General features: G+C 31.8%; 2 protein-coding genes across 2 annotated transcripts in view; both read left to right on the forward strand.

Annotated features, from left to right (window-relative positions):
• Positions 1–2,606: 2,606 nt before the first annotated feature.
• Positions 2,607–6,731, forward strand: TRIADDRAFT_64326 (uncharacterized protein; the record flags this gene model as incomplete). Its single annotated transcript, XM_002117043.1, has 4 exons — positions 2,607–2,837; positions 5,023–5,082; positions 6,013–6,079; positions 6,322–6,731. The coding sequence occupies 4 exons, from the start codon at positions 2,607–2,609 to the stop codon at positions 6,729–6,731; spliced, it is 768 nt and encodes a 255-aa protein (XP_002117079.1).
• Positions 6,732–10,126: 3,395 nt separating this feature from the next.
• The window catches only part of TRIADDRAFT_61155 (uncharacterized protein), a gene marked incomplete at both ends in the record, with an annotated part of 6,378 nt that continues 2,262 nt past the window's right edge, over positions 10,127–14,242 (forward strand). Inside the window, 5 exons of the mRNA XM_002117044.1 lie at positions 10,127–10,357; positions 12,515–12,574; positions 12,899–13,105; positions 13,450–13,552; positions 13,797–13,981. Of these exons, the coding sequence (XP_002117080.1) occupies positions 10,127–10,357; positions 12,515–12,574; positions 12,899–13,105; positions 13,450–13,552; positions 13,797–13,981 (786 nt within the window). The remainder of the gene's footprint in view (positions 10,358–12,514; positions 12,575–12,898; positions 13,106–13,449; positions 13,553–13,796; positions 13,982–14,242) is intronic.

The raw sequence follows: 14,242 nt of genomic DNA on the forward strand, positions 1-14,242 counted from the left end.
GGTGAGAGAATGCCTGATAGATAATTTGACGAGAACCATAGCTTCGTATTAAATTTCACGATATTATATGAGTTAGCTATTTGCTAGCTGTTATATTCATGGTAATCGGTAGTAGGTTTAATTGAGAATCGTTTATTGATCAATCGGAATCGTGTATTTATACATTTGTGAAATTATTTTACATATAGTACAATTAATGTGTGCTTTAATACCTTATACTTGATAGCGGCGACTAACTGATAGTTACCAGACAATGATTTCAAATTATCGTTTGCAAAGACGCTAAGAAAATATGTCACTTGTATTAACGTTAATGTTTCCAGTTATTAAACAACAAATTTTAATAATGGTGATGTTATTGTGTCACTCATGGCTCTTCATAAACAGATCCTGCACTTTGATAGTGTATTCTCGCTAATAATTTAAATAAGTCTGACTGACGATAATACTTTAAGCTATACTTAATAATTAATATATGAATTTACGTTTGTTTAACGTATCTTGACTATTAAGCCGTCCTTAAAAGAATAACTCAAGTTGAACGATCAATATTTAAGGATAACAGCAAGCATGTTCTAGCTAACACGAATTTTATTTATGCGAAACATTATACGATTATATCTAACTTGGATTCAAAAATAGTGTATTACTTATAAGAATATCGGTAGAAAACGAGTTTATATTTTATTTACGGTTAACAAATTAATAAGTATCAATTTCGCTTTATTTCATTGATCCGTTCAGAGTACATTGAACTCCATAGATAGTCTATGGTGGAGTTGCTTAAATCAGAGTCATAATCAGTTATTCCAAGGTGTATGCTAAACTATAAATATCGTCAGATTTCTTAGCTCGATTCAACTGCGGGAAATACACGGTAAAAAGTTACTGAACCTCTGGCAGGTCTATCAAATGGTAATACTATCTGTTAAATGAGCACATTATCGTAAACCGTCAGCAAAGCGACGGGAGTTTGCACTAGTATTTCATAAATTATACCTAGACATTCACATTCATACAAAGTAAGTCACGCAATAAAATCTACCAATTTTACTAATACAATTGGTAACTACTCAATAAATAGAGTCTTGACCTTATACAGGTGGCAATTACTAGCATTTTACATTCCAGCAAACAAATATGATCTAGTATATGACTATACAGTACTACACGAAGCCATTTCTGACAAGTATATTAGGCGTCTACGCAGTAAAAATGCAAAGCTTTTTGTCGCGAAGCGAGTTTTCATGATGATTGTTGATTTGGTTAAGTTAAATTTTCACCGTAGTTCTTTCTGCTTCATTTTGCTTTCGAATTGATTTCTCTATATATCTGTTGAAGTAACTATTATTTTTTTACTGTTGTCTTGAGAATGAAGTTTGTAGTGTGTGTTTCTCGTATTTGATTGCTTTATGAATTTGCTACCATAAAATTCTAGTGTTATTAAAGATCTGTTTTGTGAATGTTTTCTGAGCGATTTGTACCATATTATATACCGTTATTTCCCCCCAGTGTCACAAATCACGATTTGTGACAGCTTTGTAAGCAAACTCAATATATTCGCTTTCATTATATCTACGGCAAATGTTCACTACTGGTAATAACCATAATGTTAGTTTAATTGACTGTATAATATATACTGTATATTGTCGCTCACTCGCCTTCAATTACTATCGATATTCTTTATGTACGTATAAAACTTTACCGGCACTTGGTTGAATTTTAGCAAGCAGTGAGAATAATTATAAGGTCACTGTGATAAGCCAGTACGAAATTTCCAAATTTGTTGAAATTTAGGACCTAATTAGATCTTATACAAAGATAATCTGCACTTCGCTCTACAGCACTCTGGCCAAATACAACTGCCAGAAAGACTTGTAGAAAGAACTACTGAATAACCTAAAGTTGCTTGCTGGAACAGTTTTTCTAGTGTTTGCTGCTACGATTAGCGCTATTACTAGCCTATACTTTATCGTAGTGATCTCAAGAGTAGTTAGGCTTATGCTATTACAACTCAATTGCGTTTATAGCCCAATAATTATTATAGAATAGGCGCCATCCCGGAATACAATTGCTAATTGCTCTACCTGAAATTCAGCTGGACTGTCGAAATGGGAAACTACAGCTTGCCTTTCGTTCATAAATTCAATCGTGAATAAAAAAAATCCTTGTCGATCAATCAACTAAAGGCTAGCTGATTATGTAAGTAGGCGTCTTATGTTTTAAATACTCTCTCCTGGAAATCTGTTGTAATTATGGATTCAATTTTATTTTTGCTATCTTTTATATTATTATACGGTACAGTCAGAGTCTGTCTGTAGATCTACGGCACGGCACGTTCAGCTTTAATAGACTTAAATAGACTCTCCTTATGACGCAATCTCTGGTAGTCAGGAAGTGACTAGAACCATACCGTACAGTATGATTAATTCCCCCTTAGGCCTTGACTAATCAATCGCAGTTATAGCTTGGCACACCCAGGATAAATGAATTGTATAGTTTTCAGGGGCGACGTGTCTTTTCTCTCTCATTAGACGATCTTTACAATAAAAAAATTATTCCAGCAATCGCCATTATCCGTCATCTTTTAGCCTAAAAGAAACAACATGTCTGCACCAGTTAATATGGCTCAACAGCCAAGGCAGTATCCTCAGTCTTATATATTAAATCCCTATGTCTTGCCTGTGCAGTATAGAAAAGCGTCTTTCGGAATTAGTATTACCATGATTGTCCTTGGAGTTGTAACCATGATCATAGGTGGTATCAGCTTTGGCTTTTATGGATATTGGCGATACCTTAGTATCATCACTGGTCTTGATTTATGGGTTGGATTAGGTGTAAGTAATTATGATATTTTTACTATATATAAGCATATACCAATATGTAGTGTATTTAGAATATACTGTAACTATATTCTACTCTTAAATATAGACATGTTGTATTGATCTTATATTTAGACATATCTACAGTCTGTTCGCTCTACATTCAAATATGGCTTACTACATTTAGTTATTACCGTCCTCGCTATTTTCTACAATCATCTGCTATTCTATAACCTGTTATGGTATATGTTGTATCTAATCCTACAATCATGTTCTCTTCATGTGTTCTAATGCCATAGCTATAAATACTACCGTTTTCTACCTTAGATTTCTAAAGTTGCATTATTAGTCATAGTTAGTATTCACACTTTACTCACGGCAGCTACCACGCTGACCTACCGTAATTATCACATTGTACCTAACTACTATCTACAAGAAAGTATCCTCTTTTCTTAAGCTCATTGTGCAATTCTCTGCTCGGCGACTAAAACCACATTATCTGACTCTTCGAACCCTCCATCACACAACATATTAATTAATCGATCTTACTATACTGTACTTAGCCGTTTGATTACAATATTTAATTTTATTAATCTAGTTTTTTAACTTGTATACTGTATCTGATTCAGACTTAGTTTTCAACCATCAGGACCTTATTTTATTTAATTCAACATAAATATACTCTATTATGATAAAATTGGTCTACTCAAAATATTAAACCGGAAAGTTCCGCTACTGAGTCAACAGTTATACGAACTCGAATAAAATATACAGCGCGGTACTCGTAGTGTCTCTCTATGATATTGAGTTAAACCCTTCAGAATGATCAACTGAGGAATATTTTATAAATAAAATACATCGAAACCAGATTAACGGAGATAGAGAAGATCTCCCGTGTAGGTGGAATGACAGTTAATCCAATTGATGACATATCGATCGCTACGTAAGCAACGTAATCTCTTATATACCGTAAGAACGGTAGCAGTTTTGCTATTAAAAAATTAGTGTAACACAACCTCCGTAGAATTTATAAAAAGTGTGTATGAATGCTTTATAGGATATTTATATTGCTATGTAATGTTGCAATTAATACTATTCAATTCGAGGATATCAGCTTAGGCGTATGTATTGTTGAATTAAAATTACTGTACTTGAGTAATTATATACCTGTATAAGTTATTTATAAAATTTACTAAAAGTGATGTAATAGCCTTCATGATTAGAATTTTAGTAGTTGGAGGCGAATTTTCTATTATGATACCTCTAAAACTCCTTTCAAGTGACTTTAGCCCCTATTAATTGTTGGTATTTTTAATTTGTTGCGATACAGTAATACGCATAGATCAATAGCTCAATTCTCTCCTATGTAATACGGGCATAACGGCTGGTTTATTTTAGAATAGATACGACCTGTATATTTAATTTAGAGAATACAATTCGTTATACTTTAGTATAGTATCTACTCTGACTGTAAGGAAATTCTAGCGCGCTATACTTATTGACTTTACAGCACGAAATTGGAGTTCCATCCAAAGTATAAATCTATGCATGCCCGATAGTATTGCTAATAATTCTTGATTGCAATGTCTAGCTATAATTTACCAAGGTAGTGTTAAGTAGATAATATACAAATAAAATAAAACGGTAAGAATTTAATGACGAATATTTCAGTATTATGAGTAGCTTCAGTGTTATGTAGGTGACACAATAAATATCAATAGAGCTAACTGTGATAATTTTACGATATTAATGTATTATAATCAGTGAATTACCCTTTCTAATGTATGGAGTAAACATCTTATAAGTCATATACTGTATGTTGTGCTAATTTCAGCCATCATCGTAGCTAATACACAACTTAGCCCTCTACTCTAAGTAAACTTGTGCAATACATTCGATATCACTATCTTTACGCAATGTATATCTAACAGTGCGAAATTATTCAGACATTCTTTGCGAAATAATTGAAGATAATCTCTATCTTAGAGCAGTAATTGAATTCATAATCTTAGCTAAATGAGTAACAGATAAATAGATGATTTACCAATGTAAATCAAGACTTTATAGCATTTTTGATATATCGATACACTCGTATTTTATCTTTAACACAATATGGTACCGGTACTTAGTGTCACCAAGACATGTATATTAAATATAATGATTGTTAATAGCATTTTCTTGCATTCACTTCAACATATAGTACCTCTTGGCTGGAATTTTCGGAGTTGTTGTCCATACTAATCAAAGCAATCCTCACTTGGTAGGTTGATGTTTATATTGTATGTCAACAAAAAAATTTAAGATTATGCAACCTTACTTTGAATACGAATGTTAATAATGAATAATGGAGTTGAATTAAATATTATAGAGATATCCAGCTCATCAGCTATATTTCTTAATTCTTGTATACTTGCTCACTTTGTGATATTTTTAATTACTTTTGTAATATTGCGATAGTATTGTGATTTCAGCCGTTTAGTCATTTAAAATATCACAATTTTACGATTGAATAATCAAATTGTGAATGCTTTCTGTTCTCAGATGCACTGCTATTATGCCTTTTCCATCATAAGCCTCATCTTTTCGATTATTCAATTCGGCCTCAGCATTCCGTCTCTCTTTCAATATTATTCGTATTATAATGCTTTATGGAACCCTATTGCCTCTTTGACGATGTCTGTTGTTTGCTTCGCTCTAATAACGACAATTGTAGTTATTTTATCACGATCCATCTACTGCAAGCCAGAGACAATGGTATGTACTACTATATCGCAATTATTTAAACGTATGCAATCCATGCAAATTACTTGTATTTTCGACCGTAATTGAAATTGATAGGAATATATTAGCGAAAGTTATTTTAAGCTGGGTGCACCTTCAATAAGAATCTAGATTTTAATTCTATAATATTGATACATAATAGACTTTACTGTACAGACTATCTTTCATTAGTGACGTAGGTATATGCGTTACGTATATTATTTCATGATTACTAACTATTACTGAAGAATGGTAGAAGCAACCACAATCATATATTCAAACTATTAATTAATCTTACATAATTCAGACTTTTAACAACTGGCAATACAAGATAGATTTTCTATTTTTACTGCTTAGTTGATTTAATAATTAAAAAGTGCATTTGTAAAAGTAACTTTTAACGCTGTTGACTTAACAACACTATGTTTAGAATTCTGCAACTATCCAATATCGTGGTGGTCAGCAGCAAATGATAGCAATTCAACCTAATCAACCAGGTATTCTATAAATATTTTAAGAATGTTATTACGATTTAAAAAAAAGTACTTTATAAGATTCACTAATTTTACAACTATAAATATATCTTCTTTGATCAAGATTTGTAATTTATTATTGTTGTACGGTATTTTGGAGATATCTTACTAGTATATACCTTAAGTTTTTAGAAAGTATTTCTACCTTTATTATTAAAGACTAATCTAGTTTTAACTTGAGCTATTCTTATGTATATACAATAAAGTTATGGTTATGCAACCTACCCAACCGATGTACGTACCACAAAATCCTGTGGGTCAGTATTCTGTTATGCCACCGCAAACAGTAATCAATTCGCCTCAAACGGTGCAAGTTGCGCAACCAGCTCAACCAATACGGTATCAGCAAGTTCAACAATATCCTAACCTACAACCATACCAGCCTCCACAGGTTTTACAACAATCGCAGCCACCGTCACAACCACATATACAGCAAGTTCAGCAAGCAAGCCAACCAAATCCACAATCTACTCAACAGCAAGTACAGTCAAGCTTGCAGAATGCTCCTGGTCAAACACAGCCAAGTATGCCACAATCTGAAACATCATCGACTAGGCAACAACAACAACATACTAATGTGGAAGAGGATAAAGAGGCTTTGATTAAAATATCTTAAGTTAGTATATATATATATATATACTTATAGCATGTACAAGATAGACGATATTGTAATTTTAGTTCTGACTACGGTAAAACACAATCGGTATCTTTACAGTAATCCTCTTAATTAAACTTGTTAATTTGTCTATCTGTTCTTTAGCTAGTCTTAAGTTCTACGGTTTAAATTTACATAGTTTTATTGTATAATTTTATTCGGTGTCTTTAGATTATCCAGAAATTTAGAATTACTTAAATTTACATTTACACTAAATTACTTAAAAGCTGTGATCATAAAAGCGATCACTACATTAGATTCATAATCATATTGTTACTTTAATGACTTTGGTGTACTTATAATGTGGTCGATTAGAATTTATCTCTCTTACTTGATAGCGGCTACTAGCTGATAGTTACAAGACTAATAATTTTAAATTATCATTCTCAAAGACGTTAAGAAAATGTGGTGCTTGTATTAAGGTCAATTTTTGTAGTTTTAAATAATAAAATTCAGTAGATAGTAATATTGTCGTATTAAGAATGGCTATTTATAAACAGATCCTGAAACTGGATAATTCATACTAGCTAGCAACTCAAATAAGTCTGACTAACGATAATACCTTAAGCTGTAATTAATAATTATATGAATTAAGGTTTGTTAACATATCTTGGCTATTCCTTAAGTCGTTATTAAAGAATAGCGCAAATCGAATGATTAAGATAATAGCAAACATATTTTAGTTACCATGAATTTTATCTATACATCGTTCGTTCGAATAATACGTGTCGTATATACGTATTTAAGCAAAACATTATGCGGCTACATCTACCTTGGAATCATACGTACTGCATCACATATAAGAGTATCGGTATATCACAACCACACTTAGGACATAGAGACCAAACTAAAGTACTATCTCTTAGCTATCTTACTTCTAAAGTGACCCCATGTAGTTCTAAGTCTGTAAATGAGCTAAATTCAGAACGAGTACGATATGGTTGGGGAACTTATTATTTAATAGCTTGCCTTATTGATAGATCAAATACAGTAACTACAGCAACAACCTTTAACAAAGAATGGACTTATCTAATTTCTTAAGCCAATAGGTGCAATCTTCAAATTAACCAGCTAACAAAATTAATTACCTACCATACGCCGATTTGTACATGGTTATTATAATACATTAATTGTTAAATTAAGTGCCTATAAATTAACTATTACATGCGAGATTACACTATTCGTGCAACATTCGCCATGTTAATTACAACACTGTAATTCATGCATTGAAATAACTTAAACCCACACAGTCGTTAATGGAAATCCATCAGTGATCCAAATTATCACAGGTGTAATATTCGATTAACAACGAATATTCTTAAGTATCGTCAGTAATTATTGACGACAACACTAGGTCGTAAAATGGCAGAAAACTAGTTTATATTCAATTTTACGGTTAGCAAAATTGATCAAGGCGAATTTTATGTAATTCTATTGATTTTCTCATAGTGCATCGAACTGCATATATAGTCTGTTGCAAAATTGCTTAAGTCAGAGTCATAATTAGTTATTTCGAGGTATATACTTGTAATAGAATTCGTGTTTAAGAGAATTTTTGTCGTTGCTTCTTTTCGCAACTTTAACCCAGTTTAATGTAACTGTTTGTTACGGCACTAGGTCGCCTAAATTTTAGAATTTAAGAAAGTGCTGTTGCTGGCAGTTTCTCAGTGTTATAGCATAGGAAATGCTAGGATTTATTGTGCTTACAACTGTAGGAATTAATATCCGATAGTAGATCAATATTACTCTTGCTTTATTCGAAAAATGAAATCTCTGAACGTTATTTGTAATGTGATACATTTATTAGTCAATAAGGCTTGATGATTACGTACGTAATTTAGACAAGATTGTTCTTTATAAATATGTTTATCTTTTTATCTAGTTACATCATCAGGGTGTGTCTGGTATTTCTTTGTTAAGATAAACGATTATTCATGAGTCTAGTTATTGGTTTGAATCAGTTGAATTTGAGAGAGAACAGTGAGTAGTGAGTTATTGAATGAAGCTGCTTTGTAGATTATGGTACAGCGTGTCTACTGGCTGTAAGCCTTTTAGAAGGGCAGTTCTTAGGCGTTATAGTAGCAGCGCTATATTCTTACTAGATCTTTCGGAAGATTAGGGTAGTAATCTGCAGAATCAACTCAAAGTAAGTGCTTTAAGTTAGACTAGTAAACTTGTCAGGAAGTAGTTCGTGACACTGTTCTACAAAAATAGATGATTAGTTATGCTTACAATAGCTTATGCTGTATGATCAAACGATATCAACACATGTGTGCACAATATTAGTACGCTATAACAGAATATAGCTTGTAAGCAGAGAATAGAATAAATTCTATCGGTAAATTCGCAAGTAGAATGATTTTAACAAAATTGTAGAGTATGCGCTTTTACCATTAAAAGCTTCTAGAATTATAATTTATATCGAAATCAAATCGAAAAGCAAAAGTTTACTTTAATGGCATGTGAATAAATATTATGGCAATGATTCTAAAATTTAATGATGCTTAACTTTTATTGAATCTCAATTAAGAGATACATACTCAAAAAGTGATACTTAGAATAGATGTTATACTAAACCAAGTATATTATGTTGAAGTAGATTATAGAGTGATAGTCGTTTTAAGAAAGTAGAAATGTAAATGTACGAAAAATAATTACAATTTTGGGCTGATTACCATAAAAATTTGATTTTTGGCTGAGTATAAATTAATTGTAGGAGGATTTATGGCCTGCAGCTCGTTATTGTGCTTTAAGTCGTAACATTGAGGCAGAAAAAAAATTCATTAGAACCATACTACATCTATCCTTTCGTTCATAAAGTCAACCGCAGAGAAAAATGTTCCTTAGATAATGTTTTAAATAATTTCTCCTAGAAACTTATCGTAATTATTGATTGGATTTTGTTTTGTTGAGGCTTATACTATTATATAGTTGGAGTTTATCTGAAGGTCTGTAACGCGTCCAGCATTAATTAGAGCATCGCAAACAGTAATACTTATACGTAATTCTTTTCGTTTCGAGGTTAATACACGAAATTTAATACAGCTATGTATTCTACTCATTATGTAATTTATGACTACCAGGTAGTGACTAGTACCATAGGCTACTAGGTGTATCTGTAATTTACATAGTTGTCCTTGCTAGTACAATACCGTACCGTATAATATCTAATTAATTCGCATAAGGTCATAGCTAATTCATAATTAATAGTTATAGGCTGGCACACCCAAAATTGAGCGAGTGGTATAGTTTTCAGGCGCGAGTTGTCGTCTCTCGTTAATTAAGCTTCAGAATAAAAAGTATTCCAACGATCGCCATCATTGTTATCAGTCATCTTTTAGCCTGAAAGAATCAACATGTCTGCACCAGTTACAATAGCTCAACAGCCAGGGCAGTATCTTCAGACTTCTGTAATGCATCCTTATGTCTTGCCTATACAGCATAAGCAAACGTCCTTTGGAATAAGTGTTACCATGATTGTCCTTGGATTTGCATCTATAGTTACGGGCGGTATAGGTTTTGGCTTTTATGGATATTGGAGAAGTCTTAGTGTCATCACTGGTCTTGATATATGGGTTGGATTAGGGGTAAGTAATTATGGTGTTGTTACTGCATGTAAGCGTATATTAGTATGCTAATCGATCTTACATATCATACCAGGTTTTTAGACAAAAGCGTAAATTGTGTTAATCTTGCTTCTTGCTTTATCTCACCTTTGTACACCTTAAACTCTCTAATTTTCTATTGTCAGTACTTTTTATTAAATTTAACATCCACACACCCTTACCTCTTTATGATTAGAGAACGAATTACCCTGTATTACTATAAACTACACAATTCAATCCTTTGGTTAACTATACGATCGTGATAAAATTAATCTATCCAATACTAAGATAGTCAAATTTCGTCATAGAGTAGAAAGTTGTACTGGTGTAAGTAAAATAGACGCTACGCTACTTGTGGCAAGTGTTTATCTAAGATATTAGGTTAGATCTTTAGTACGATGAAACAAAGAATAAATTATGAAATAAAAATTCGCCCAAGCCATATTAAGTAGTTGTATAATTGGCAGTCTGAGAATATAGCTTCTGCGTAGACGGAATGACAGTTAATCCAACTGACGACATAGGTTAGAGATGATAAAGCATGGATAAAAACTATTTGTATAGCTTTCTTGCGATTAAAAAACTTAAAAGTCGATATAGGTCGCTAGGAATGCAATATAATGTAAACCAGCGGGGAATGTTATTCATTGTAGACCTCTACAGGATACTGGTATTGTGATATAATGTTGTGAATTATCACTCTTTAATTCGAAAATTTTAACATATGTATTGCTAAATTGCAATTACGCACTTGATCAATGATACACGTGTATGTATACAGGTAGATTATAAAAGTTACTAATAATGATGTAACAACCCACATCATTAGAATTTCAGTAGATGGGGGCGAATCCTCTACTGCGATCCCTCTAAAACCCCTTTCAAGTGACATTAGCAGCTCCCAATACATTATTGGTATCTTTAATTTGTGATAATGCAGTAACAGAATAATAATTTAAATTTTTCCTATGCAATGCGAGCAAAATGACTAGTTTGATTTCAAAATAACTCTGTAATATACAGTATACTTGCATACTGATATCTGAGTAATGTGGATACATTCTAACAGGAATGTAAAATGAAACTTTATAAAATCAATAGATAATCGATTAGTTATAGAATATAATGAGTAAGACGTGATTTTGACTTCATTTTTGGTAATTATGCAGTTTAATTTTAATTTCTACATACTCATATAATCCTGACTGTGAAGAAAATTCTAGCATACCGTGCTCGAGAGGTTACATATTTATTGATTTCACAATACTAAGGTAGAGTTTCACGCAAATTATTTTATCTATAGATACCTAATAATGGCGCTAGTAATTATAATTTTTGATTGCAAGGATCAGTAAAATTTACTAATATAGTATTAAGCAAATATCCAAATAAAATAAATAGTAAGAATTCGATTATAAATATTTGAGTATTACTAGTAGCTTCCGTTCTCTGTAGGCGATACATCAAAAACTGATAGAACCAATTATGATCATGATATAATAATAATCTGTGATTTACTCGTTCTAATTTAAGGAATAAATATCTAATCAGCAACATAAGTTGTACTAACTTTCGGTCATCACCTTGGCTAATACATGACTATTTTAAAACAGCTTTCGTGATTAGATCTAAACTAGCCTATCTACTCTACTTAGCCTCTGACTACCTTAGGAACTTCCTCTGTAAGGAAACTAACCTTTTCCAATAATAGAGAATTGAGTTAAATGATAGGGATTTAGGTTCGTTGAATTTTATTTACTGCTGACTATTGTACATCAGTACGAGTGTGCTCTACACTCGCCTCAGTGTAACTGAGATTAAAACTAATAATCAAGCATACACATATTCTCGCGATGTAAATCTAATATTACGAAATTGTTCAATTACTTTTTATGAAATATAAAATAATTCTTTCTATTTTGCAGTACTAGCAGTATTTGCAATTATAATTGCTTTCAAATTAGTAACGGATAAATATTTAGCTTACCAACATAAATCAAGGCTTTGTAACATTTTCGATTTATCACTACTCTCCTTCTTTTTCTTTAGTACGCTATGGTTATTGTTATCACCAAGACATACATATATTACATAAAATGATTATTAACAATGTTTTCTTGTATATACTTTAATGTACAGTACCTCTTAGCTGGAATATTTGGAACTGTTGTCCATACTAATCAAAGAAATCCTCATTTGGTAGGTTATTGTTTTGTATAGTAAATCAACAGAGATCAATTTTAAATTACATAACGGTACTTTTAATACGAATGTTCTTAATGGATGCTGGAGTTCAAGATCAGGTATTGTAGAGATATCTAGCTCATCAGCTACGTTCAAAAATTTCTAAGTATTAGCTTATTTTTGATATTTTAAGTATTTTTTATGTTATCATGGTAATATAGTTACCGTAGCTATTTAAATATTCAAAGGGTTTTCCTCCAGGTTTTCTAGGAAAAATAAGATGTTGAAAATCTATTTTCACGATTGAATAATCAAATAATCATGTTTTTTAATTTTCAGATGCACTGCTATTATGCGTTTTCTATCATCAGCCTCATCTTTTCGATTCTTCAATTTGGTATCAGCATTCCAGCTATCATCTATTCGTATTACGGTATTATTTGGCACGCTATTCTTTCATTGGTAATGTCTATCGTTGGCTTTGCTTTAATAGTGACGATTGTAATTATTTTATCGCGAAACATCTACTGCCAGCCGGGCTTAACGGTACGTACTAACATCTTAGTTGTTGAAGGTATTCATTTCATGTCAATTGCTTATATTTCTTGACTGTAGTGAAATTGATAAGACTATATTAGCGAAAATTATTTCAATTTGCATTATACATGCGATAAGGATTTAGATTTTAATTCTGTACCATTAGTATATAATAGATTTTACTGTACAGATTATCTTTCACTATCAATCAATTTTCCTTAATTTCAACTTATAACAACTGGCAATACAGGAATATATTTTATATATTTATTGCTTAGTTGATTTAACAATCAAAAATTATAATTTGTAAAGTATTTTTTTAACGCTATGTGCCCTACTTAAACAACATTTAGAATCCGGGAGTTGTGCAATATCATGGTCATCAGCAGGCAGCAACTATTGTGCAATATCAAGGTGGTCAGCAGCGAATGGTAGCAATGCAACCTAATCAACCAGGTATGCTATATATTTTTAGAAATAATAATGTAATTAAAACGAAATACTTTACAAGATACAATAATTCTATGATAATAAATATATCTACTTTGATCAAGACTTACAATTTATTGATGTTGTACAGCATTTTTTGGGAGTAGCTTACTAGCATGCTGCTAATATTTTTAGAAAGGTATTTTTAGCTTTAGTATCAAAAACTAATTGAGATTTTAACTTGCGCTATTCTTATACATATATAATAAAGTTATGGTTATGCAACCTACCCAACCGATATACGTATCACAAGCGCCTGGTGGTCAATACCCTGCTGTGCCACCGCAAACAGTAATCAATTCACCTCAAACAACGCAAGTTGTACAACCAGCCCAGCCGATACAGTACCAGCAAATTCAGGAACTTCCCAAGAAGCAGCCAGCACAACCTTCAGAGGTTTCAATGTAATTGTCGTAACCTTAAGTACAAAAAGTTCACAAATTATTCAATAGTATGAATAACCAAATGTGCCACAACCTGGAAAGTCACCGACTACGCAATTAATTAAACTTTTTAATTTATCTATCTGTTCTTTAGATAGTTTTAAGTTCTATGTTTTAAATTTACATAGTTTTATTGTGTAATTTTATTCGGTGTCTTTAGATTTATCCAGAAATTTAGGATTACTTAAATTTACATTTACACTAAATTACTTAA

This window comes from Trichoplax adhaerens, genomic scaffold, assembly GCF_000150275.1.
Source record: "Trichoplax adhaerens TRIADscaffold_21 genomic scaffold, whole genome shotgun sequence".
NCBI classification, from domain to species: Eukaryota; Metazoa; Placozoa; class Uniplacotomia; order Trichoplacea; family Trichoplacidae; genus Trichoplax; species Trichoplax adhaerens.